Below are 27,992 nucleotides of genomic sequence, written 5' to 3'. Positions count from 1 at the left end.
TCAAAAAGAAGAAAGGCAAAGTCTAGAATTATGATGCAGATTTAATGGTAAAGCCCGGATGAGTTTTGGAAAGGTCAGACTTTTTACAAGGATAATAAAGTTTGAGAACCGTGTCGATGCTTCATTACATACCATCTCTTTATTATTTTTAAAAAGTTTGGGGAGTAATTTAATAATATATCATTACCATTTGGGAGATTATTTCTTCTTTGGAAGAAACAAGCTAAATTTACTCTGTAAGAAAGGCATATACATATTCACACTCAAGATAGTTGATTTTTTGCTACAGCATAGACTGTTGTAGAAAGACAGCGCTTTGGTAATGTTTGCACCCCTTCCCAAGTGAAGATCGATTTGCCGTCTTCTTTTACACGTGCTGTTGTGAATTGGCTTTGGGCCGTTTCATTCATCAGATGTGCACTCAGTGAATGACAGTTGAGCAATCATGCTGATATTCTGTGATACTACAGTATGCTAATTTTCTGTTATGACTCTGAGCCCTACTTCTACTCGGTGCTGTGTTTTTAACTGTTATTTAAGAATTAGAATCCATCAGGGGTCTCATCCGGGTTCTTAACTGTTTTCACTACACATTTTCTCCATGCTCCTCACTAGATAATGTAGCCAAAGACAATTTCAGCAATCAGAAGAGAACTGCCATAGTCTCCCACCACCTATCTATACACTTCCTTGTAGCTGTGACCATATAATCTACCTTCTTCCTTATTAGGATAGATAAATTGCCTGTTTTCCTCATTTATGCCATTCCCTCCACAAAAGTATTAGATTCCATGCCTTCTTGCTTACTCAAGGACATTGATCCATCAATTCTGCTCTCTTTCCTAAATCACTAGTTCTCCCCTTTCTGTTGAATTCTATAGCATAATAACTTTTCTGACATTGTTAGGGAAAGGGCATTCTAATTAATCTGTTGCTTTAGGTTTTATAAACTAAGTTACCCAACTGGGTAATCTTTTTAATTTTTTTTAACTTAAGATACAATAAAACATATTTAACTATTTTAAAAAGTGTGTCATAGGAGTTTTTGAACATACAAATAGAATCATATTTCTATTTCAGTTTATACTGAACAAAATACAATTTTTCTTTGGATTGGTAGTACTTCAGAATCTGAGTGTCTTAACAGTCATTGTGTTAGTAAATTTGAGTGCCTCCTGTATGCTGGGTATTCAAGATGCTAAGGATCCATCCAGCTTTAAACAAGACAAGGCCCATTCATTCAGCTTCATTAGGATATTTATCGATGACCTGTTATTATCAGGAACTTATTCTTCTAGGCATTGCAGATACAGTGTGAAAAAAGACAAATCCTTGCCTTTGTGGACTTAGATTCTAGTAGGAGGAGAGGAATAAGCAAGAAAGATAAATAAAATGTATAGTGTGTTAGATGGTGTTAAGTGGTTTGGAAAAAAAAAAAACAGTGAAGGGAATAGGGAATACTAGGCAAGATGCATATGTTGGAATTTTAAATAGTTGGTCATTGAAGACCTCATTGAGAAGGTGACTTAACAGAAAATGGGAAAATGAGATCCCTGCCATTGTGTTAGAAAGAGGTAGACAGGTATAGAAATTAGATCATTTCAGGTAGCATGTGCTTGTAAGTAAACATGGTTTGAAATGCTTATGAGACTCTACTTTGGGTGGTCAAAAGAGGTGACATGTGAGTGCAGACACTAAAGAAACATAAGAGTGAAGAATAATTGAAGCAGAGAAAGCAGCAAATTCAAAGACCCTAGTTTTGTTGAGAAACATAAAGAAAGCCAGCCTGGCTAGAGTTTAAATGAGTGAGGTGTTAAGAAAGACGAAGTTGAGGAAGCAGGTATAAAGTCATAGGATTTTATTCTAAATATGGTGGAAGTAGCTGGGCAGGTATGAAGTCATAGAATTTTATTCTAAATGTGGTGGAGGTAACTGGGTGTGGTGGCTTGTGTCTGTAGTCCCAGCTACTTGGGAGGCTGAGACAGAAGGCTCACCTGAGGCCAGGAGTTTGAGACCAGCCTGGGCAACAGAGCAAGTTCCCGTCTAAAAAAAATAAATACAGTGGAGGGTTTTATGTGTGTAAAGGGTGGCTGCTTTGTGGAGAGTCGACTATAAAGGAGTAACAGAAGCAGCAGAGAGATAATGGTGGCTAGGCCTGGTTTGATAGCAATGGCAATGCTGAAAAGTGGAAAATTTGGGCTATGATTTGGTGGTAGATCCACTAGGAGCTCCTGTTGGATTGGATTTGAGGGTTGAAAGAAAGAGAGGAATTATGGATAATTGCCTTGCTTCAGCAGTAGGTTAGGTTGTGCTATTTATTGAAATAGGGAAGACTGAGAGAAGAACAAATTGGGTGAAGGATATAAAAAGTTTAGTTTTTACTGTGTTAGGTGTGAGAAGATTGTTTAACATACAAGTTGAGATGATAGACAGTTGGGGTCCCAAGTTCAATGGAGAAGTCATAATTGAAGATTCAAAATATGGAAATAGGCATATATGTAATATAGGTAGTCTGACATTTGACTTTTACTCAGAATGGTCCTACAATTTCAGGAGTTCTCAAATTTTTAAATGGTATTATGGCAATAAAAATTGCTTCATAAAATAGTTAAGTATGATAACCACCATTTACAGAGTCCTTAGTGAGTACCAGGCACTGTCTCAAATGCTTTATTTGCATTGTCTCATTTAATCTTTAAGATGGTCTTCGGAAATCGGTGTACTATTATTTTCCTTTTTTTGTAGAAAAGGAGACATAAGTATATTGCTTTAGACCATAGACCTGGTAAATTAGTGGAGGAGTTGCTTGAGCCTCGGAAGATTAGAATATCCATATTCCTTTTCTCTACTTTTATAAACCTCTTCAATATTCTATTATTTGCCAGCTCTACTTTTACTTTTGTATATTATGAGGATTAGTAACATTTACATTTCATCTGCAACCACAGGGTAAGTTGACGTTAAAAAATGGAGAAAATGCAGCCTGAGCAAGATAGTGAGACCTCATCCCTACAAAAAAATTAGCCCAGAATATTGAGACTGCACTGAGCCATGATTGGGCCACTGTACTCCAGCCTGGGCAACAGAGCCAGACCCTGTCTCAGGGAAGAAAGAAAAAAAAAAAAAAGAGAAAACAGTGAAAACATGTATGTAGCGCTATGTAGTGCAGGGCTGTCTGGTAGCATTCCATGTATTTTCTCAGAATTTAAAATCATAGCCCCTTTCGCATTCTGAAGAGGATACTTCCCACCATTGGTGTCACCTCAATTATATATCCTATAAACTATTAAGAAATATGCCATTTTTTAGTTTGCCGAAAGAGGTGAGGTTTATCTACCCATTAATACGTATTGATGTTGCCTATTCCATTTACCTGCTGTATAGGTGAACATTCAGTTGTTTTTATGTTGCCTATTCCATTTACCTGTTGTATAGGTGAACATCCAGGTTGTTTTTAATTCTTTATTTTTAACATTGTCCTTTTTGTCACCTTGTTACATATGCATCAAATATTTTTCTGTGGCGGTGATTCTCAATCCTGTCAGAGTCAGTTCCCTCTTTTAATTACCCCTTCTTCCTTTTCAATTCTGAAATAAAATTTATAGATAATATCTGATACACATAAATTTTAAAAACCTCTGTAATGTATTAGCTGTACTATAAAGGAAAATCACACATAATTTATGAGGTAAAATATATTTTGACATGTAAGTATGTCAACCTGACTACCCATGAAAACATAATGATAGTTACATGGTTGTAAATGCTGCCGCCACCAATTCAGACCACTACAGGTATGTAGTTGCTGGTGATTCATGCTTTTTTTTTTTTGAGATGGAGTTTTGCTGTTGTCGCCCAGGCTGGAGTGCAGTAATGCAATCTCAGCACACTGCATCCTCCACCTCGTGGGTTCAAGTGGTTCTCCTGCCTCAGCCTCCCGAGTAGCTGGGATTACAGGCGCACGCCACCACACCCAGCTTATTTTGTATTTTCAGTGGAGACAGGGTTTCGCCATGTAGGCCAGGCTGCTCTCAAACTCCTGACCTCAGATGATCCACCCGCCTTGGCCTCCCAAAGTGTTGAGATTACAGGCATGAACCACTGCGCCCGGCATTGAGTCACCCTTTCACCAGTGACATTACTGTTGGTGATTATGATATTCTGGAACTCTAAATTCTGAACCTCATTTCTTTGAACTTGAAGAGTTTTACCACCCCACGTGACATCTATTTCATTAAGCTCACCCATTAATCATACCCTTCCATTCATTCTTTTTTTAAAAAAAATTTTATTATAATTTCAGTGGTTTTGAGGGTACAGGTGGCTTTTGGTTATGTGGATAAGTCCTTTGTTGGTGATTTCTGAGATTTTAGTGCACTTGTCATCCAAGCAGTGTACACTACCGATACATAGTCTTTTATCCCTCAACCTCCTCCCTGAGTTCCCAAAGTTTATTTTATCATTCTTACGCCTTTGATTCCTTATAGCTTAGCTCCTAACTTGTAAGTGACAACATACGATGTTTGATTTTCTGAGTTTCACTTAGAATAATGGCCTCCAGCTCATCCAAGTTGCTGTAAACGACATGATTTTGTTCCTTTTATGGCTGAGTAGTATTCCATGGTGTATGTGCACCACATTTTCTTTATCCACTCATTGGTTAATGGGCACTTAGGTTGGTTCCATGTCTTTGCAGTTGTGAATTGTGCTGCTATAAACATGCATGTTCCTGTGTCTTTTTTATATAATGACTTCTTTTCCTTTGGGTAGATACCCAGTGGTGGGATTGCTGGATGGAATGGTGGTTTTACTTTTAGTTCTTTAAGGAATCTCCATACTGTTTTCCATAGTGGACACCAGCAGTGTAAAAGTGTACCTTTTTCATCACATCATATCACACCAACATCCATTGTTTTTTTGACTCTTTAATTATGGCCATTCTTGCAGGGGTAAGGTGGTATCTCATTGTGATTTTAATTTGCATTTCCCTGATGATTAGTGATGTTGAACATTTTTTCGTATATTTGTTGGCCAGTTGTATATTTTCTTTTGGAAATTGTCTATTCATACCCTTTGCCCACTTTTTGATGGGATTGTTTTGTTTTTTTTCCTTGCTGATTTGAGTTGCTTGTAGATTCTGGATACTAGTCCTTGCATTCATTCTTAATTCTATTTTCTCTCTTCATTCTTGTTTTATGGTCCTCATTTGATAAAATGTTATACTGAGCTGAGCATGGTGGCTCACACCCGTAATCCCAGCACTTTGGGAGGCTGAGGCAGGGCGATCACCTGAGGTCAGGAGTTTGATACCAGCCTGGGCAACATGGTGAAACCCCGTCTCTACTAAAAAAAAAAATAAAAAAAAAATAAGAAAAATTAGCCAGGTATGGTGGTGCATGCCTGTAATCCTAGCTATTTGGGAGGCTCAGGTGGGAGGATCCCTTGAACCTGCTAGGCAGAGTTTGCAGTGAGCTGAGATTGTGACACTACACTCCAGCCTGGGTGACAGAACGAGACTTTGTCTCAGAAGAAAAGTGCAATACTGGTTAATCCCACTCTGCCTACCCTATACCTGCACTAGTGCAACTGAAGATGTTTGGGGAAAAACACAAAACCTCTTTAACTGGCTTCATTTTAAATTCCTGACCATCATGTGGGCCCTTAATGCTGCCTGAAAGTCATACTATATTTTCTTCGTTCATTCACTTTTTCACTTAAACAACTATTCTACATCTTTTCCTCTCCGCTTGATCCTACTGGTACCTCTTCTACAATCATTGTCAGCTGAGGCAGGCATTGCTTCTGACTTCACTGAGAAAATGGAAGGAATCAGTTTCTTTTTCGAGATGGAGTCTCACTCTGTCTCCAGGCTGAAGTGCAGTGGCATGATCTCAGCTTACTGCAAAGTCCGCCTCCCGGGTTCAAGCGATTCTCCTGTCTCAGCCTCCAGAGTAGCTGGAACTACAGATGCCCACCACCAGGCTCAGCTAATTTTTGTATTTTTAGTGGAGACGGGGTTTCACCATGTTGGCCAGGTTGGTCTCAAATTCCTGACCTGTGATGATCCGCCTGCCTTGGCCTCCCAAAGTACTGGGATTACAGGCGTGAGCCACTGCGCCTGGCCAACTCCTAGGTAATTTAAAGTGTGAGTATCATAAATGCTATTTGCTCTTTTGTATTTTTATTATTTATTTATTTTAGAGACAGGATCTTACTCTGTTGCCCAGGCTGGAATGTAGTGGCATGATCATAGCTCACTGTATCCTCCAGTTCCTGGGCTCAAGTGACCCTCTGGCCTCAGTCTTCTGAGTAGCTGGAACTGTAGGTAAGAGCCACTATACCTTTAAAAATTATGTTTTTTGGCTTATAGAAATAAAATGGCATTTGGTATATTGATTTTTATGGCTAGCCTGCTTATTATTGTAATAATTAAAAACATTTTTTCTCCAATTTATAGATTTTTAAAAGGTTTTCTATATGTATATCACAGACTAACAACAGTTTTGCTTGGTTTTGGTGTATTGGCTAAGACCCTTAGGATTAGGATGAATAAAACACCTTGTGTTCTGGGTACCAAGGGTGTTTTCTAACATCTCACCATTAGGAATCATGCTCTCTTTAATTACAAAAACTTTATTATGGAGAATTTTGAACATATGTAAAGGTAGACAGTAAAATAAATTCAGCCACAATGTTTATCAGCCCATGGCCAATCCTACCCCATCACTATATCACAAATGACAGATATCATACGGTTTCATCCCCAGGACTTCCTAGTTACTGTCTCAAAGATACATGTTCTTTTTAAAAATTTATTAATGTAACCTCAACATCATCAGAATTATAAAACAATAATTCCTTGATGTCACATGTCCAGGGTTCACATTTCTAAATCTTTTAGTAAGTTATTTTAAGAAAAGTTAGGAACCAAATAAGAGCCACATCTTGTGATTCATTAATATATTATCTTCCTATTGCTGCTAACAAATTATGACACACTAGCTTATACACTTATACATTTTTTGTTTTACAGTTCTATAGGTCAAAAATCTAAAATGGGTTTCATTGGGATAAAATCAAGGTGTCAGCAGGATTATATTCCTTCTAGAGACTTTAGGGGAGAATTTTCCAGCTTCTAGGGGATGCCTGCTTTGCTTGATTCTTGGTATCTTTCTCCATCTTCAAAGCCAGCAGTATAACATCTTCAAATCTCTTCGTCTGACCTCTTCTGTCATCAAATCTCTGACTGTGGCTCTTGGCCTCCTTTTTATAAGTACCCTTGTCTTTATAAGGATTCCCCCTTATAAGGACCCTTCAAATAAATCCACACATACATAGTCAGCTAATTTTTGACAAAGACACCAAGAATACACAATGGGGAAAGGATAGTGTCTTCAATACACAGTATTGGAGATACTGGATATACTGGATATCCACATGCAAAAGAATGAAATTGGACCCTTATTTTACACCATACACAATAATTACCTCAAAATTGATTAAAGACTTAAATGCAAGACCTAAAACTGTAAAACTCCTAAAATAAAACATAGGGGGAAATATCCTTGACTTTGGTCTTGGCAGTGATTTTTTGGATTTGACGTGAAAATACTGCCAACAAAAGCAAAAATAAACAGGGGAACTACATCAAACTACAAAGTTTTCTGGACAGCAAAGGAAGCAATCAAAACAAAATGGCAGTCTACTGAATGGGAGAAAATACTTGCAAATCATATTTGATAAGGGTTTAGTATCCAAAATGTATGAGATGCTCATCTAACTCAATATTTGAGAAGATACCAACATCAGTAATTGTTAGGGTAATGTAATTCAGAACTACGATGAAATATCACCTCATACCAATTAGGATGTCTGTTATCAAAAAATCAAAAGATAGCAAGTATTAGAGAGGATGTGGAGAAGAAAATTGTACACTGTTGATGGGAATGTAAATTGGTACAGCTATCATGGAAAATGGTAAGGAGGTTCCTCAGAAAATTAAAAATAGAACTACCATGTGCTCCACTTCTGAGTATATATCCAAAGAAAATAAATCACTGTCTCAAAGAGATATTTGCATTCCCTTGTTCATTGCACCATTATTCACAATAGCCAGGGTATGGAAACCACTGTGTCCATAAACAGATGAATGGATAAAGAAAATGTGGGGTGTGTGTATGTATGTGTTTATATGTGTGTGTATATATATATACACACATACACAACACATAACACACACACAAAGGAATATTATGCAGCCTTAAAAAGAAGGAAATCCTGCCATTTGTGACAACATGGATGAACCTGGAAGACATACTAAGTGAAATAAGCCAGACACAGAAAGACAAATACAGCATGATCTTACTTTTATGTCAAATCTTAAAAAAAAAAAAAAAAAAGTCAAATTTATAGATAGTAACAGAATAGTATGGTGATTACCAAGGGTTGAGGGATGTGGAAAAAGGGGAGATATTTGTCAAAGGGTACATGTTTTCTGTTAGGAGTAAGTTCTGGAAACCTAATGCACAGTATGGTGACTATGGTTAATCTATATTGTACTTGAAATTTACTAAGAGCGTAGATTTCACCACAGAACAGATGGGGAGGGAGACCCTTGTGATACCTTTAGGCCTAGGATAATCCAGGGTAATTTTTCCCTCTCAAGATCCTTAATTATATCTGCAGAGTCCCTTTTGCCAAGTGTGATATCATATTCAGAGGTTCTAGGAGTCAGGATGTGAACGCCTTTGTGAGGTTATTATTCTGCCTGCAAGAGTCAACTTATTTATTAAGTCTCTTTTAATGTTTCCCCCTTAGTCTCTTTCTATTTAAAAAAATTCTTGAGTTTTATTTGTGTAAATTTTTCCCACAGTCTGGATTTTGCCAGTTTCATTTGTGTAATGATGTTTGACTGTTCCCTCAGTTTTTCCTGTAAATTGGTAATTTAGTTGGATCTGAAACTTAATTTGAGTCCTTTTTTGGGGGGCCGGGGGGCAAGACTATTTAATAGGAAATACTCTCCTTCCATCTCCTTCCTGGAGGCACATGAGGTATGGAAGGCACACAAGCTCTAGGTCTGTTTTTTTGTGTGTGTGATGTTAGAGGCCATTAGCATTCAGTGTCTAGATCTATTAATTCATTAGAGTTTGCAAAACGGTGATATTTGAATTCTGTTATTTCTTCATTTATTGGCTGGAATGGTTTTATAAAGAGAAACTTTCCCCATTTACAGTTATTTACCCAGTGATATGGTTTATATAGAATGGTAGGTATATTTCTGTGATTCTTTCCATTTACTTACTAATTGTGAAAATAATGGTTTTTTTTTTTTAGTATCCTTCAAATGTTTTGTTTTTGTTTTCATATAATTATGAATGTATGTATTTAAATATACCTAATGTGTTTCAAGACAATGCAGTTATTATCCTTTTTGATATTCAAACTGTCCTATCTTGACATGACCCTAGTAATCTTTGACTGCTTCTTTGCTGTCTGATATCACAAGATGTATTTCCTCCTCCAGCCCAGGAATGAGCCACCTCTCCATGAAACTCTTGATCTTTTTTCATGGGAAGGGGTGCCTGGAAACTGCAATGTGGTGCTAGTGGTATTCATTGTCCTTGTTTGGTCATTGTTTCTAGATTTCTTTCAGTGGACAGAATTAGATCTTATTTTATTTGGTTAATTTTTATGTTTTGAGACAGAGTCTCTCTGTCTGTTGCCTAGTCTGGAGTGCAGTGGCACAAACACAACTCACTGTAGCCTCAACCTCCTGGGCTCAAGCAATCCTCTTACCTCAGCCTCCCAAGTAGCTAGGACTACAGGTGCACACCACCATGCCCAACTAACTTAAAAATTTTTTTTTCTAGAGATAGGATCTCCCTGTGTTGCCCAGGCTGGTCTTGAACTCCTAGGCTCAAGCAGTCCTCCCGTCTCAGCATGCCAAAGTACTGGGATTACAGGCATAAGCCGCTACACATGACCTAGATTTTATTTTAATTTTAAAGAAAAATATATCATGAGTTCATACTGATATTTCTAATTCAGATTTAAGACTACAGTTTTTACTTCTGTCTTCTATCTGTATCTTTTTTCTGTCAACAACAATAAGATTTATAAAGACCATTAGCTGTATTTTTCAGTTTTGTTTTTGTCTCTAGGATATATCCCATTGACAAGATAGGGCCAAATTACTGTGTTTCAAGTCACTTGGAAATAGTCTTTTTTGTGGTTATGCTACTAACTCGATGTAAATTTAGATTCATTTATTTTATTTCATTGAAAATGAAATGAAATGAAATAAAATAGTTGTTTTTCATTGAAAATGAAATAAAATAGTTGTTGCTAAAAGAAGGTGTCTTCAAAGAACTCTAGTTTCTCTCTCTGTTCCTTGTATCCTGTTCTCACCATTAAAATTTTATTTTCCATCATTGTGTCTGTGTGTGTTTTTTGTTTGTTTTTTGGGACAGGATCTCACTGTGTTGCCCAGGTTAGAGTGCGGTGGCACCATCATGACTTACTGCAGACTTGATGTCCCAGGCTCAGGTGATCCTCTCACTTCAGCCTCCCTAGCAACTGGGACCACAGGCGCATGCCACCATGCCTAATTTTTTATGTCTTGTAGAGATGGGGTCTTGCCATGTTGTGCAGGCTGGTATCAAACTCCTGGGCTCAAATGATGCTCCCACCTTGACCTCCCAAAGTTCTGGGATTACATGCATGCGCCACCGCACCCAGCCATCGTTGTTTTTTTTAAACATTTATGTCTGTCTATATCTATTTAATTCCCCTTTTTTTGATATACATACTTTTCCCAACTTTGCTTTTTTCACTTAACAGTATATTGTGGAGATTGTTGCATAGCAGAATTAGGGTAGTCTTCATTTTTATTTTTAAAGTGTCATAGTATCCTGTAGTGTGGATACACCATGGTTTATTGAATCTGTCCCATATTGATGAATGTTTGGATAGTTTCCAGTCTCTTGTAGTGAATAATTTTTGCATGTCTTTTCATAATTTTACTTGTATATCTTGGGGATAGATTCCTAAGTATATTCTTAAGAGTACACATTTTTCCTGCTTTTTTGAGATAACTGCTTGGCTCATGTATGTGTAGTTGAGTCTATTTTGGATTTTCAATTTTGTTTAACAGCTCTATTGATATCTCATTCTATATAATTCACTCATTTGAAGTGTATATTACATTGATTTTGTAATAGCTACAGGTTTGTGCAACCATCACGACAGTAAATTTTAAAACGTTTTCATCACCTCCAAAAGAAGTCTATACCCTTTAGCTATTATCCCACCCTCCATACCCACCCCAACCTAGTCCTAAGCTACCACTATTCTACTTATCTTTATAGATTTGCCTATTGTAGACATTTCTTATAAATTGAACCATATAACATGTAGCCTCTTGTGACTAGCTTCATTGAATTGAGATATTTTCAAGGTTAATCTATGTTATAGCATGTATCAGCCATTCCTATTTATGGCTGAGTAAAATTCTATTGTATACATATACCACGTTTTGTTTATCTGTGCATCAGTTGATGGACATGTGGGCTGTTTCCACCTTTGACTATATTGTGAATAATGCTGCAGTGAACATTGATGTACAGGTACACGTGGCTATATCTGTTTGAGTTCACTTCCTTTGGGTATGTACCTAAGAGTGGAATTCCTGGGCCATGTGGTAAATTTGTTTAACTTTAGAAGGAACTGCCAAACTGTTTTCTTCAATGGCTGCACCATTTTACATTACCACCAGCAGCATATAAGGGTTCCAATCTCTCTGCTCCTGCTTCAGCCTCCCAAGTAGCTGGGACTACAGGTGCATGCCACCATGCCCAGCTAATTTTTGATATTTTTAGTAGAGACAGATTTCACCGGGTTAGCCAGGATGGTCTCAATCTCCTGACCTCAGGTGATCCACCCACTGTGGCCTCTCAAAGTGCTGGGATTACAGGCGTGAGCCACTGTGCCTGACTGCCATTCGTATATCTTATTTGGAGAAATGCCTATTCAAGTTCTTTGCTCATTTTTGTTTTTTAATAGGTTTTATTTTTTTAGAGCAGTTTTAGGTTCACAGTAAAATTGAGTAAGAGAGACAGATTTCTCATATATCCCTCTGCTTCCGCATAATGCACAGCCTCCTCCACTGGCAGCATTCCCTACCAGAGTGATACATTTGTTATAATTGATGAGCCTACATTCACACATCATTATCACTCAAGGTCCACAGTTTACATTAGGGTTCACTCTAAGTATTGTACGTGCTATAGGTTTTGATAAATGTACCTAACATTATAGTATTATGCAGAATAGTTTTATTGCCCTGAAAATCCTCTGTGCTCTGCCTAAAACTTCCTCTTTCCCCCAATACCTGGCAATCCTTTTACCATCTCCATAGTTTTGCCTTTTCCAAATGTCATATAGTTTGACTCACTTCTTTTACTTAGTAGCATACATTTAAGGTTCTTTCATGTCTTATTCATGCCTTGATAGCTCATTTCCTTTTAGTGCTGAATACTATTCCATTGTCTGAATGTACTACATATTTATCCATTCTGCTACTCAGGGACATCTTGGTTGCTTCCAAGTTTTGCTAACTGTGAATAAAGTTGCTTTAAACATGAGGGTGGGCTGGTCATGGTGGCGCATGCCTGTAATCCCAGCCCTTTGGGAGGCCAAGGCGGGTAGATGGCTTGTGTCCAGGAGTTGAAGACCAGCTTGGTCAACGTGGTGAAACCCTATCTCTACAAAAAACAAAAACAAAAAATTTGAGTTTGTAGGTGTTTTGTGGACATTAGTTTTCAACTCCTTTGGCTAAATACCAAGGAACATGAATGATCACTGGATCATATGGGGGAGAGTATGTTTAGCTTTATAAGAAACTGCCAAAATAACTGTACCATTTTGCATTCCCACCAGTGGTGAATGAGAGTTCCTTTCTCTCCCTACCTTTGTCAACACTTAGTGTTGTAGGTGAATTGGGTTATGGCCATTTTAATAGGTGTGTAGTGGTATCGTAATTTTATTTGCAATTCCTAATGACATATGATGTTGAGAATCTCTTCATGTGCTTATTTGCTGTTTATGTATCTTACATCTTTTTTGGTGAGGCACTGTTTGGATCTTTTGCCCAGTTTTTGAATTGTTTATTTTCTTGTTGAGTTTTAAGAGTTCTTTGTATATTTTGCATTACAGTCTTTTATCAGATGTGTATTTTGCAAATATTTTCTCCCAGTCTGTGGCTTGTTTTCCCATTCTCTAGACATCTTTCATAGAACAAAAGTTTTTAATTTTAGTGAAGTCCAGCTTAACAGTTATTTCTTTCATGGACCATGCCTTTGGTATCATATCTAGAAAGACATTGCCACACCAAGGTCAGTTAGATTTTTTCTTATGTTATTTTCTAGGAGTTTTTTATTTTACGTTTAGTTTTATGATCCTTTGAGTTAATTTTTGGGGAAGGACGTAAGGTCTCTGTCTAGATTAATTTTTTTGCATGTGGATCTCAATTGTTGCAATACCATTTGTTGAAAATCTTTTCTTCATGATATTGCCTTTGCTTTTTTTGTGAGAGATCATTTGACTATATTCATGTGAGTGTATTTCCAGACTTTCTGTTCTTTTCTGTTTGCTCATTTTAAAAAATGGATTATTTGGCCAGGCACAGTGGCTCACGCCTGTAATCCCAGCACTTTGGGAGGCCGAGGCGGGCAGATCACAAGGTCAGGAGATCGAGACCACGGTGAAACCTCGTCTCTACTAAAAATACAAAAAAAATTAGCCGGGCGCGGTGGCGGGCACCTGTAGTCCCAGCTACTCAGGAGGCTGAGGCAGGAGAATGGCGTGAACCCAGGAGGCGGACCTTGCAGTGAGCCGAGATTGCGCCACTGCACCCCAGAGCCTGGGGAACAGAGCGAGACTCCGTCTCAAAAATAAAAAAATAAAAAAATAAAAAAATAAAAAATGGATTATTTGTCCTTTTACTATTAAGTTGTAAAAGTTCTTATGGATACAAGTCCCTTATCAGATATATGTTTTACAAATATTTTCCCCTATTCTGTTGGTTGTCTTTTCACTTTCTTCATGGTGTTTTTTTGAAGACTAGGTGTTTTTAGTTTTGATAAACTCTAATTCTTTCTTTATTTGTTGTTTATGCTTTTTATGTCCTGTCTAAGAAACCATGGCCAGTGTCACAATGATTTACCCCATGTTTTCTTCTAATAGCTATGGAGTTTTAGCTCTCACATTTAGGTTTATGATTCATTTTGAGTTAATTTTTATGTATGGTGTGAGGTAGTGGTCCACATTCATCCAGTTGTCCTAGTACCATATGTTGAATCATTCCCCATTGAATGGTCTTGACACCCTTGTTGAAAATCAGTTGCCCATAAAAATATATGGGTTTATTTCTGGACTCTGAGTTCTATTTCATTAATTTATATTTTTCTCCTTGTGCCATTGTCACACTGTCTTGATTACAGAAGCTTTGTAGGATGTTTTGAAATTGGGAAATTTGAGTCTTCCAACTTTTTCAAGCTTGTTTTGACAATTCTGGGCCCCTTGAATTTTCATATGAATTTTAGAATAGGCTTGTTAAATTCTACAGTGAACCCAGTTGGCTATCAGATAAGTATTTTGAAAATATTTTCTCTTAATCTGTGCCTGGATTTTTCATTTTCTTAGCCATGTCTTTTAACAAGCAGAAGTTCTTAGTGAAGTCTGCTTCATCAATTTTTAAAATTTTATGTTGTCTTCAAGAATCTTTTATGTTTTTTTCTTTTATGTTTCTTTTCATGTTGTCTCTAAGAATTATTTGTGTACTCCAGGTGTAAAGATTTTCTCCTGTGTTTTCTTCTAGTAGTTTTATAGTTTTAGGTTTTATGTTTATGTCTGATACATTTTTGAGTTGATTTTTGTAAATTATGTGATGTATAGGTTGAGATTCATTTTTTATTTTGCATATGGATATCCAATTGTAACATCACCATTTATTGAAAAAGTATATTTCTTTCCTTCATTGAATTGCCTTTGCACAGTTGTTGGATATCAATTGACTATATATGTGTATATCTATTTTCCTACTCCCTCTTCTGTTTCATTCATCTATATATTTGTTTGTTCTTTTGAGACAGGGTATTACTTTGTTACCCAGGCTGGAGTGCAGTAGTACATTCATAGGTCACTACAGCTTCAAACTTTTGGGCTCCAGTGATCCTCCTGCTTCAGCCTCTTGAGTAACTGGTATTACGTGCCTGTGCCACCATGGCCAGCTACTTTTAAAATGTTTTTTAGAGACAGGGTCTTACTATGTTGCCCAGGCAGGTCTCCAGCGATCCTCTTGTCTCAGCTTCCAGAAGTACTGGGATTACAGGAATGTGCCTCTGTGCACAGCCCCCACATTGTCTTGATTACTATAGGTTTATATTAAGTCTTCAAATCAGATAATTGCACTTTAACTTCATTTTTCTTATTCAATATTGATATGAGTGTTCTAATTCGTTTACCTTTCTATATACATTTCAGGATCAGCTTGTCAATTTCTGCATCAAATTCTCCTGGAATTTTTATTGGGATTGCATTCACACAAGAACAATTTGTGGGGTTTCAAATCTTTATAATATTAAGTTGTCCAATTCATGAATTTGGTATATATATATATATATCCATTTATTTAGCTCTTCTTCGATCACTTTCATTAGCATTTTGTGATTTCAGCATGTAGATCTTGGACTTAATTGTTAGAATTATATCTAAGTATTTTGTGATTGTTGTTAGTTTTGTAAATGATACAGTATTTTGAAAATTCCCGATTGTTGAGTGCTGGTATATATGGATACAGTTGATTTTTTTTTTTTTTTTGATACGGAGTTTCACTCTTGTCACCCAGGCTAGAGTGCAATAGCGCGATCTCAGCTCACTGTAACCTCTGCCTCCCAGGTTCAAGTGATTCTCCTGCCTCAGCCTCCCTAGTAGCTGAGATTACAGGCACCCGCTACCACACCTGGCTAATTTTTTTGTATTTTTTAGTAGAGACAGAGTTTTACCATGTTGGTCAGGCTGGTCTCAAACTCCTGACCTCAGGTGATCTGCCTGCCTCACCCTCCCAAAGTGCTGGGATTACAGGCATGAGCCACCACGCCTGGCCCACAATTGATTTTTTTATAGTGACCTTTTATCTCATGACTTTACTAAACTCAATAGACCTAGTATTTGTTTTAGAGCGTCAGTTAGTTTTTAGAGTAATTAAATACATATATTTTATGTATTTTAAAAGTTTTTTTGTTTGTTTGAGACAGTGTCTTGATTTGTTGCCAGGCTGGAGTGCAGTGGCACAATCTCAGCTTACTGTAGCCTCTGCCTTCCAAGTTCAAATGATTCTCGTGCCTCAGCCTCCTGAGTAGCTGGGATTACAGTTATGTGCCACCACACCCAGCTAATTTTTGTATTTTTAGGAGAGATGGGGTTTTGCCATGTTGGCCAGGCTGGTCTCGAACTCCTGACCTCAGGTGATCTTCCGGCCTCCCAAAGTGCTGGGGTTATAGGCACGAGCCACTGTGCCCAGCTTATTTTTAAGGTTTTAAATATTTATTTTAATTTCAACTATTTCCTGTTATTTCTTAGTGTAGATCTAAGTTTTTGTCTGCTGTCGTGTATTTTTTAACTCGAAGATTTTCCCTTAACATTTCTTGTGATACAGGTCTCTTGTAATGAATTCTATCAGATTTTGTTTGTTTGAAAAACTTTTTATTTCTCCTTTAGTTTTAAAATACCTTTTATTTTAACTAGGTATAGAATTCTGAAGCGAGAGCATTCTTTTTTTTTTTTTCTTTTGGTAGTACAATAATCCATGGTTTTGCTTTCTACGGTTTCACTTACCTGTGGTCAGTTGTAGTCCCAAAACAGGTAAGTAGAATATAATATTTTAAGAGAGACAAAACACACTTACGTAACTTTTGTTATAGTATATTGTTATGGTTATTATACTTTATTATTGTTGTTACTCTTTTACTGTGCCTAATTTATAAATTAAACTTTATCATAGGTATATATTTGTAGGAAAAATTATATATAGGACTCAGTACTGTCTGTGGTTTCCGGTATCCACTGGGGTCTTGGGATGTATTACTTAAACAGATAAGGGGGGACTGCTGTACTGTAACAGTGTCATTCCATTGTCTCCTTACTCTCATACTTTTTGGCCGGAAGTCTTCTGTACTTGTGTATTTAATGTCCTTTTGTTTTTTCTCATTGACTTTAAGATTTTTCTTTCTTTTAGTTTTAACAGTTTGAATAGGATGTGTTTTGGTGTTTTTTGGAATTTTCTGTTTGAGGGTTCTCTGAGACTCTTAGATGTATGGTTTGATGCCTTTCATTATTTTTACCGTATTCTTGGCTATTTTCCCTCCAAGTATTTCTTCTACCTTGTTCTCTCTTCTAGAATTCCTATGACATTATGTTGGACAATTTGATATTATCTCACTGCTCTTGAATGCTTTGTCTCTCCCCTTCCCTTTTTGTTCCTTTTTGTATTTCAAATTGAGTAATTTGTATTAACGTATTTTCATATTCCCTGATTCTTTCCTTTTCTGTGTCAAATCTTTTGATGAACCCATCAGAGGCATCTTAATCACTTTTGCCTTCCTTTTAATGCATTTAAAAAATTATTTGCATTTTGAGTCTGCCTTAAAGTTTTCATCTCTCTGCTGGAATTCCTTTTTTTCATGCATGTTGTTTGTTCTTTTAACTAGAACATTTACTACATTAATCACAGTTATTTAAATGCTCTGATAATTCCAGCTTTCAGATTATCTATGTATTTTGTTCCATGCTTTATTCTTGATATTGGTTTGTATCCCTCCTTGCTTTTCTGTCTGTCTCATAATGTATGGTTGAAAACTGGACAGTGTTTGAGATGTTTAAGACTAAGTTAAATAGTACTTATGCCTGGAAGTGACATGCCTTTTTTCTGCTAAGCTTATATATAGTGTGGAGCTGTGCAGTCAGTCTAGTCAGGAGTTGAGTTAGGTTTCGATGTTATGATTGCTATAGTTACTTTAGTTCATATTTGCTTCACATTTTTTTGTCACTTGGTTAATTTTATGAAGGATTTTCCTCAAGTTTCTACTCAACTCTGCACTTTAGGTTTTCCCTATTTTCTTGTGCTTCATAGAGGATTCTTGTTTGTGTTCTTGCCCCTTCCCCGCTGGTAGACTGCTGTTGCTTCTTATTTCATACTTGCCGGTCTGGTTGGGGGAAACAGGGTCATTCTTTGTTTTTCTGGTCCAGCTTCAGTCTTAGGAAGCTTTTTGTCCTGAGTCTTGGGGTAAGGCTTTATAAAGACCATGGCTCTCCCCAACTATATGGGCCCCAGGATGTTTTTCTGCTCCTTCCTCTGGCGTGGAGGCTTTTTATCTTTTTCCTCTCCTTAACAGCGTTGAGTTCTACCTGTGCCTTAGGAGTAACAGTGTTTCATAGCCTTCACTGAGGAGCATCAAACTTTTATTTCTTAGCTTCAAACTTTTGTTTCTTACAGGACAAGGGTACTAGGTGCCTTTGTGCCTTTCCAGTATCCTGCTCAGCCCTTAGTCTTAAGAGTGTCCAGTGGAGGTTTGTGGAGAAAGAGCTTGAAAGTAGATGTGAACTAGAGCCTGTAAGTGGGTATGAATTCTCCTTGTGTCTGTGGCTAGTAGGGATTGTATTTTCATGCTAACCCACACTCAGTTGTAAATAGTTTTGTAAAGTATAACTGACTTCTTCTTACTCAGTTACATCATGGGTTCCTTTTCCTCCTGTCCTGTCACATGTGACCTACTGGCTGTGTCCCATGTTTAGATTTCAGGTTAGTTGGTTATTCTCCAGCCTTAGCTTTCTGATGGATTCAAGAGCAGTTAGGATTTTGTAGACCCAGTAGGCTTTTTCTTGTTAGAATGAGAGAGATGTTCTTTCTAGTTTCTACATCCCAGACAGAAGATGAAATTCCCAGACAGAAGATGAAATTCCTCTGTAATTAAAGAGGCTCTTCATTTTTAACTGTTTCATTTAGGAAACATTTCAAAGTTACAAATATAGTTATGCATACCACATAACAACATTGTGGTCGGTGATGGACTGTATATACATTGGTGGTCCCATAGGATATAATAGAGCTGAAAAATTCCTATTGCCTGGTGACGTCATAGTTGTTGCAATATTGTGCTTGCATCACCTTTTTTATGTTTAGATACACAAATACCATTATGTTAACAGTTGCCTACAGTATTTTGCACAGTAACGTACTGTACAGGTAGTAGCCTAGAAGCAATAGCATATACCATGTAGGTTAGGTTTGTAGTAGGCTATATACTACCTAGGTTTGTGTAAGTGCACTCTGATGTTTGCACAATAACAAAATTACCTAATAATACGTTTGCTAGACTTTATCCCTGTCATTAAGTGATGCATGACTGTAGAGTCAGTAAACTCCTGTGTAACTTCGTCTAATTTACCAGTTAGCATTGTACCAAATACGCTTTATCGCGATCTTCCTATTTACACATTATTATTGTCGTTTTTATTGTTGAACCATTTGAGATTAGAGTGCTCCAACCTCATGACTGTTTACCCTTGAATACTTAAATCTCATTTTTTAAAAATGTAATATATTTATGAAGATCTTTTATATGTCAAAAATTACATGCTGATATTAAAGTATGCATCAGTAATTTATATTCATTAAAATCCCTTTTTATCGTAGGTATCATTAATGGGATTGGAAATCTTAAGTGCCTTTGTGGACAAATTATCAACACGCTTTAAATCCTATGTAGCAATGGGTAAGTTAACTTTATTTACAATTCTAAATAAGATTTGACATGATGACTTTTTTCCTTAGTTTTTGTTTAGCAGAAATAGTTCTCTGTAAATTAAAAAATGTAATTTCTGTAATCCCAGCACTTTGGGAGGCTGAGGCGGGCGGATCGCCACAGGTCAGAAGTTCAAGACCAGCCTGGCCAACATGGCAAAACCCCATCTCTACTAAAAATACAAAAATTAGCTGGGCATGGTGGCATGTGCCTGTAATCCTGGCTACTTGGGAGGCTGAGGCAGGAGAATCGCTTGAACCCAGGAGGTCGAGGTTGCAGTGAGCCGAGATCGTGCCACTGCATTCCAGCCTGGGTGACAGAGCAAGACTCTGTCTCAAAAAAAAAAAGTGATTTTATGTAACCCAGAGATCTGCTACTTAGCATTTCAGTTTACCCAGAGACAAGGTTTTAAACTTACTTAAATCACCTTTGAGGCAAAAAAAAAAAAAAGAAAAGAAAATTTTTTTACTGGATCTTTTACTGTTTTGTGAAATGCCAAAATTTGTAATATAACTTAAAGTGCCATGTTTCAGACTATTTGTGGGGAAGGATCAGTTTCTTCATTGCCAGCATGTTGCAGACCAATATTTTATAAAATATAAGAAAAAAAAAATTACAGCAAAATTAAAGGAAAAAAAAAAAACAAGGCTCAATTTTTTATCGTTAGATGCAACAAACAAAATTTCTTTGATCAAATTGCTTCAAAAACATTTTCTAAGTACTCTAAATGTCCTTATCATAGACAGTCTGTAGATTGATCCTAGGCTGTTGATCATACTTTGAATAGCACTTACTTACAGTGTGTTTGTAGTACAGTGCGTATGGTAGGATAATGCTCTTTGTATAGTTATTAGGATTACAGAGTTGGCTCTGACTTATTTTCTAAACCCGAATGACCTTCATGTACCTTTAGAGTATGTTATAAGTGGATTTGATCCTATTATATAGCAGCATTATATAGCATATAGAAGGGTAGCCTCAGATATTAGTGATTTTCTTTGCTTTTTTCTTTTGTATTTTAAAATAGAGATGGGGTGTTGCTATGTTGCCCATGCTCAGGCAGTCCTCTCACCTCGGCTCAAGGTGAATTCCTGGGCTCAAGCAGTCCTCTCACCTCGGCCTCCCGAAGTGTTAGCATTATAGGCATGAACCACCATACCTGGCCAGGGATTTTCTTTTGTGGATTAAGTTAATGCTTCCTAATATCAGTATATCATCACATGTACTTTCTGATATGTTTGGTTAACTTTTTTCTTCATGTTTGGTATGCTACTTACCCTTCTTTATCAGTTTTTCCTTTTATTTTCTAGTTATCTTTTCAATGGAAGCATCTGATGGGGTTTTCTATCTTTATTATTTAGTTTTAATCAACACCAGGTTCCACTTCATCCTTTGTGTTAATATTTTCTGAATTTTTTTTTTTTTTTTTACTGTTAGTCTCCACTTACAACTCTATAGTAGGCCCAGGGACTCACTGGCTCACACCTGTAATTCCAACACTTTAGAAGGCTGAGGTAGGAGGATTGCTTGAGGCCAGGAGTTTGAGACCAGCCTAGGCAATAGAGTGAGACCATATTTTTACCAAAAAAAAAAAAAAAATAAATCAGCAGGCTTAGTGGTGTGTGCCTGTAGTCCTAGCTACTCTGGAGGCTGAGATGGGAGGTTGGACCCAGGAGTTCAAGGTTACATTGAACTAAGATTGCACCACCATGCCCTGGGCAGCAGAGTGAACCTCTTGTCTCTTTAAAAAAAAAAAAAAAAAAAAAAAAACACAAACAAAAAAAAAACTATGGTAGATATTGAAAACTGCTCTACAAGCATTTTACTTGTTTATGTTTTCTTTCTTTCTGTCTCTCTCTCTCTCGCTGTCCCTGTCTGTCTCTTTATTTTCTTTCCTTTCCTTCTTTTTTCTTTTTTGAGATGGGATCTTGCTCTGTCACCCAGGCTGGGGTGCAGTTATATGATCGTGGCTCACCGCAGCCTCAGCCTCCTCAACACTCAAGCGATCCTCCCACCTCAGCCTCCTGAGTAGCTGGGATCACAGGTGTGAACCACCATGCCAAGCCTACATTTTCTTGAAATATTTTGAATCAGTGTTTAAAATTGAGAAGTTTTACATGAAAATTCGTATTTCTGGCTTGTCTCAAGAAATTGCCTAATGTAGGAACCCTGATCAGAAGTTGCTTTGTAGTTGCTCTCATGTCTATTTAATGATCTTTCCCATTCATAAAACCTCCTCCACCCCCAAAATCCTCTTGTCTCTTTGTAACTGAGAAAGTTAGGAATACTGCACTTCTTAAACTGGCTAAGTATCAGCATTTCCTGTGTCTCCTTGGATGTAAACATTTGTGTTTGTGACTCTTGTCCTGTAGTAGCTCCCTATTCTTAATTGCTACAGAGAAAATTTAGACTTAAGGGTAGTTCTAGGTATTATGTATCTCACTTATTTTTCAGACACCAGGAGTACCACATGGGGTTTTATGTCCTGACTACACTCAGATTGAGGCAATGGGAATATTGGGACCGGAATTGTAGTTTGACTCCCAACACTGTCCTGCTTTCAGAACTTACTTCTCTAAAGCTGTCTTTTACCATATATGTTCCTTCTCCTTCTCAGTAGACTTTTTCTTTGTAATCTTTAGCAAGTACTTTGTCTCCACTTTAAGCTAATCAGAAACTTGCTCACTCTTTCTAGGCGTAGCTGAACTTGTTTATGCCTCTGCTGTGCCCTTATTTCTTTTTGAAATCTTCACCTCTTCTCCATGGTCCTTTCTTTCCCTTCTAAAAATGTACTTCAGATTTGAGAATCTCAGGAATTTGCAGGTTAACCTCACCCTATGTTGAATTTTTCTTTACTCTGTGATTCTTATACAGTTAAATACTTAATGAATAACATTAACTTGCTTTTGTTGGTTAGTGTTTTTCATTTGTGTTTGTGCGACTAGATGGCACATGTTCATACACTCTTATATATGTATAATTTTTTTCTTCTAATCTCCTATTCTTTCTAGTTATCCCTATGCATTTACTGTTAGTATTGTTTTCACTTTGAATCATAAGTGCTCATCATTGTCCTTAATGAAACTTGAACTTGTTATTACTTTAGGATAATATACAGTGTGGTATAATAGGAAAATTTTTTTACAGCTTTGCTATCATTAATTGAATGCCTACTTTTTACCCATTTTTGTCCATTTGCCTTTTACCCTTTTACTACTTTACATACATGAAAGATTATCCTGACTTCATTTCTAATTTGTAGAATAGCTTTGCAAGATAGGCAGCATACCTGTATGCTCTTAGAAAGGTATGGAACTGGAGTAAGAGTCCCAGGATTAGCTTTTTGGTTTTATCTCTCTTACAGAACTTAGCCAGATCACTTTAGGAGTCTTTCTTTAAAAGGACGGAGTTGAATTGGATTATGTCTGGAAGGTTTTTTGGTAATCTAACTGCAGATATATATAACTTGATTTGAGAGATAATGTTTAGTTTTGGTGCACTCGGGTTATTAGTTATCATTACAGGTATTTTTAATATTCTTTTATGTTAAAAGTGAGAAGTGTTTTAGGAAAATTGAGATTCATTTTCAGTTTTAGATACAGTTCCAAAAAGAGTATAAGCTCTATTAATGTAATTCTTAAATATATAATCTATATATATGCATGTATTAATAATAGAAAATATTTTAGTTTCCTTTTGTGACCACATATATTGTGGAAAAATATAATTTTCAAACAAAAAATATACAATTTACATTTAATATTGATCACCAGCCCTGGTTTTATAACTGATTCAGTAAAAGATCTCATATCTTACAAATTTTGTAAACTGTTTTAAAATTTTAAACAGTTTTATCCCAAAATGTTACTGTAGAAGGAAAACAAAAATAGGCTACCCGGTTATCACTTTTGTAGAATGGTTTGCATCTTGTACGATGCTAAAAGAAAAAAAAATACTAAGTGTTACGTTTCAGCCTTCTGTGTGTCATTGTCCAAATTCCAGTCTGTGATAGATTGATTCATTTGTTTAACACATTCATATGGAGAGCCTATTGAGTGAAAAATTCTGTTCTGGATACCCAATAAATATTTGTTGAATATCCATCATATTAAATGATAATGATCATGGGCTTGGCACAGGTGCTTTTTCCTTGTTTTAGTTCATACTTTCACTAGTCATGTGAGGTATAGCTCTGTCAGCCTTCCATATTTTACAGACAAGGAAACTTTGAAGTTCAGGGAATTTTCTGTTTTGTAATTAATAACTGATAGAGTTAGGAATACAATCTTGTTCTGTTTGACTCCGGGGTAGCATGTGTTAAAAGGCGATCCAGTGCAAAAACAGTATGAATTTCTTGTTTAAATTATTAGCTGTAATACTAATTTTATGTAATGTGAGGCTTTCTGTTTTTGTTTATGTTTCGTAAAATGGTTTTTAATATTGAAGTGAGCCCCTGTTTGGGCTAACATTTGAATTTTCTTGTTGGAGTTAAATTTCACCTCTCAGGAATGAAGGATCTTTTCTTTTTCCATTATTGTTATATGGTTGTTAACATATACACACACACCCAAACACCTCAAATTGTAAGTAAATGGAGATGGTTATGACTGTGATCTCACATTGTATAGATATTTATTTATTTATTATTTTTTGAGACAGGGTCTTACTCTGTTGTCCAGATTGGAGTGCAGTGGCATGATCTTAGGTTACTGCAGCCTCTGCCTCCTGGGATCAAGCCATCCTCTCACCTCAGCCTCCCAAGTGCTGGGCTATAGACACGCACCACCATGTTTGGCTAATTTTTACAGTTTTAGTAGAGACAGGATTCCATTGTTTTGGCCAGGCTGATCTCAAACTCCTGGCCTCAAGTGACCCACTTGCCTTGGCCTCCCAAAGTGCTGGGATTACAGGTGTGAGCCACTGCACCCGGCCAGTATAGATTATTTAAAACCTGGTTTCACTACTTGTTGTTTGCGCGACCTTCGATAAGTTATTTAATCCTTTGTGCCTTCTCTATCAAATGGGCCTACTCTGTTTCATAGGACTGTTGAAAGGATTAAATGAGATAATTCGGTGGTTAGTGTATAATAATATCTAACATTTGTTAAGTGTTTACTGTTGTCTTCTGCCTTTCAGAAGCTATCAGAACCAGAAGCCCATAATGGCAACCTTATAGATGTTGACAAATTCCTGTAGTGTTAACGGTACATCCAAGATGTATGAGAGGAATTTATATTGTTCCTATTGATGAACATTGTCCCATAATTAGACTTATGATTTTTATGTCGAGGACATTGTTTTCTTACACAGTCATTTCTTTGATTAAGCTTAAGGCTTTTGGATGATATCTTTCCATTTGGTATGTTGCCGTCTCACTTAGTCATTTGTTTCCCAAAAAGAATGTAATTTCTTTTTTCTTTAATTCTTGTTGTTCATTATTACATCAGTTTTGGTTATTACATTATAGATAATAGATTGGCTTCAAATTATATACACATTTAATTATATATGTTTATAAATAAACTAGAGAAATATTTCTTTCTTGATCTGATTTCTTTCTCCTTCCTTTGTTTAAACTAGACTTAGTCCTCCGTTGATTCAGAGAAAGAAAAGCTATGTAGTAGTCCCCCATTATCTTCAGGGGCTGTGTTCCAAGACCCCCAGTGGATTCTTGAAGGCTCCGATAGTCCAAACCAGTCCATGACCTGTTAGGAACTGGGCTGCACAGCAGGAGGTGAGTGGCCAGCAAGTGAACATTACCACCTGAGCTCTGCCTCCTGTCAGATCAGCCTCAGTATTCGATTCTCATAGGAGCACGAACTCTCTTGTGAACTGTGCATATGGATCTAGATTGTGCACTCTTTACGATGCCTGATCCCAAAACCATCCTCCCCACCCCCTGCCACTGTGGAAAAATTGTCTTCCACAAAACCAATCCCTGATGCCAAAAAGATTGGGTACTGCTACTATACATGTGATGTGTTTTTGATCTGATAACCGAAACAGCTACTAAGTGACTAATAGGCAGGTAATGTAAACAGTGCAGGTATGTTGGACGAAGGAAGGATTCACATCCCTTACTGAATGGAGCAAGAGAGCCCAATATTTCATCATACTACTCAGAATGGTGTACAATTTAAAATGTATGACTTGTTTATTTCTAGAATTCTCCATTTAATATTTTCAGAGCACAGTTGGCCATGGGTAACTGAAACCACAGAAAGTAAAGCTGTGGATAAGGGGGGACTACTGTATAGCTGTAATATCAAAAGAGAAACAAAGGAAGTGTCCTTGCTTTTGAACATGCAGAAGGATGATAGTGATAGTGATAGTAGGTGACATTATAGAAAGTGCTTACTCTGTGCCCTTTACTCTTTGAGTTATGTGTATTATTTTTTAATTTTCAATAATCCTCTGAGATGAGTACTGCTACCCACATTTATGGCTGAGGAAATAGACGAAAGGTATCTAAAAAATAGACATTAGGTCACACACCTAATAAGACCACACTAAATGGAAGTGGTAATTTAAGGGATTACAGGAAGGTAATTTTGACTATGAGATATTTTTGCCCTATGAACTGACTTTAGAACCTGTTCCCTTTGAATTCTACTTCCTCCTTGTCCCCTCATCTATACATTTCTTTCAGAAAAATAATATTTAGTTTTGCCTGTTTTTTGAACATTATTATAAGGAGATGTCATGCTGCATGTATTCTTGTGAATCTTCTCAGTTATTTTTTTATTGGATTCATGTGTAAAGAACTTAAAACAATTTCTTTACCTCACAACTCTTCATTTATGGAAACAATTGCTATTTGTAATTTTGAGAAATATAGTTTTTAATGGAGATGAGTTATAAGTAAACACTCTTTTACTCCCTCCCCTTCTTTAGTTATTGTAGCTTTAATAGACAGAATGGGAGATGCCAAAGACAAGGTTCGAGATGAAGCTCAGACTCTGATATTGAAGTTAATGGATCAAGTAGCACCACCTATGGTAAGCCTACATTTTAAAATTCAGATTTTGCTAATGGTAATCACAGCAAATCATTAAAGCCATAGCAAGCATGAATGCTGACGTTTTAAACAATCATTTGTTGCTAATGCCTTTAAGAAGTCGACATTTAAGATAAAGTGTCAATGTTTGACTCTGGTTTTTTGCTTCTTATTTTGTACTCTTTAATGCTTTTTTTTAAAGCTAACTAATAGATTTCAGTGGTTTGACAGTATACGGATTATATTATACTTTAGGATTTTTTTCGTTTCTCTTTTTTGTAAATTGTAAAATGTTTGAGAAAGCTTATTTTGAGAACTACTGAATACTATATTGTTCATTTCTGCAACTCCTACAGAGACCAGAAGAAAATTTTTTCACAAGTGGTTACTATGTTTTCCCAAATGTTTTGTATTTCAGAACTAATTTATTTATTTTTTAATATTGTGGTGAGTGTCCTTCCACTGTTGTTTATTCATTTACATTTTAGGTTGTTTTTGTCTTTCTGTGATTACAGACATTACCATAAGGGGCATCCCTTGTACTTCTATCTTTGAACATAAATATAAGTATTTATATAGAATAGCGTTCCAGAGGTAGTATTGATGAGTCAGGTTACCCACATTTAAGATTTTCTTTTTTTTTTTGGTAATTTCTTAAGCCACCTTCTTGAAAGTTTAGTAGGGAGAGAGAAATATATTAGTAGAACTGAATACAGACTCCAGAAAGAATACTGAGTACAGAAAGAGGATGGCTGTGTATGTTGTATATTTGAATTTTGTAAAGGGTAAAAGTGCTGTTTCCAAATGTGGAGAAAGGATTGATTGGTACAGTTGGCTTCACGTTTGTAAAAGTAAAGTTGGATTTCTTGTTACACCCAAAATAGTTGGTTTAAATTATTTGTATAGGTTTATCTATGCTTTTTCTAACAGAAGAGTGTGGTAGGTAGCTATAAAATCGATTGTCCAAATACGTTTCTGTATTTGGATCCAACATTGAAAGGAAAAAAGTCTGAATTATAAAATGTCCAAAAAAAAAAAAAAAAGCCTGTTCCGTGTGAGTCTATATTAGTTACTACACAATGTTGGACCACTTAAATACTTACTGGACTACTGGACTTATAATGGTAGCATTGTTA

General features: G+C 36.5%; 1 protein-coding gene across 3 annotated transcripts in view; it reads left to right on the top strand.

The window, feature by feature from the left end:
* The window catches only part of CLASP2 (cytoplasmic linker associated protein 2), a 223,624-nt gene that overhangs the window by 1,476 nt on the left and 194,156 nt on the right, over positions 1-27,992 (top strand). For all 3 annotated transcript variants that reach the window (XM_025375041.1, XM_025375040.1, XM_025375039.1), the window contains exons 2-3: positions 19,751-19,829; positions 26,754-26,857. In XM_025375041.1, the coding sequence (XP_025230826.1) occupies positions 19,751-19,829; positions 26,754-26,857 (183 nt within the window). The remainder of the gene's footprint in view (positions 1-19,750; positions 19,830-26,753; positions 26,858-27,992) is intronic.

The sequence above is a fragment of the Theropithecus gelada genome, chromosome 2 (assembly GCF_003255815.1).
Source record: "Theropithecus gelada isolate Dixy chromosome 2, Tgel_1.0, whole genome shotgun sequence".
Classification (NCBI taxonomy): Eukaryota; Metazoa; Chordata; class Mammalia; order Primates; family Cercopithecidae; genus Theropithecus; species Theropithecus gelada.
This window is presented reverse-complemented; position numbering and strand designations above follow the sequence as displayed.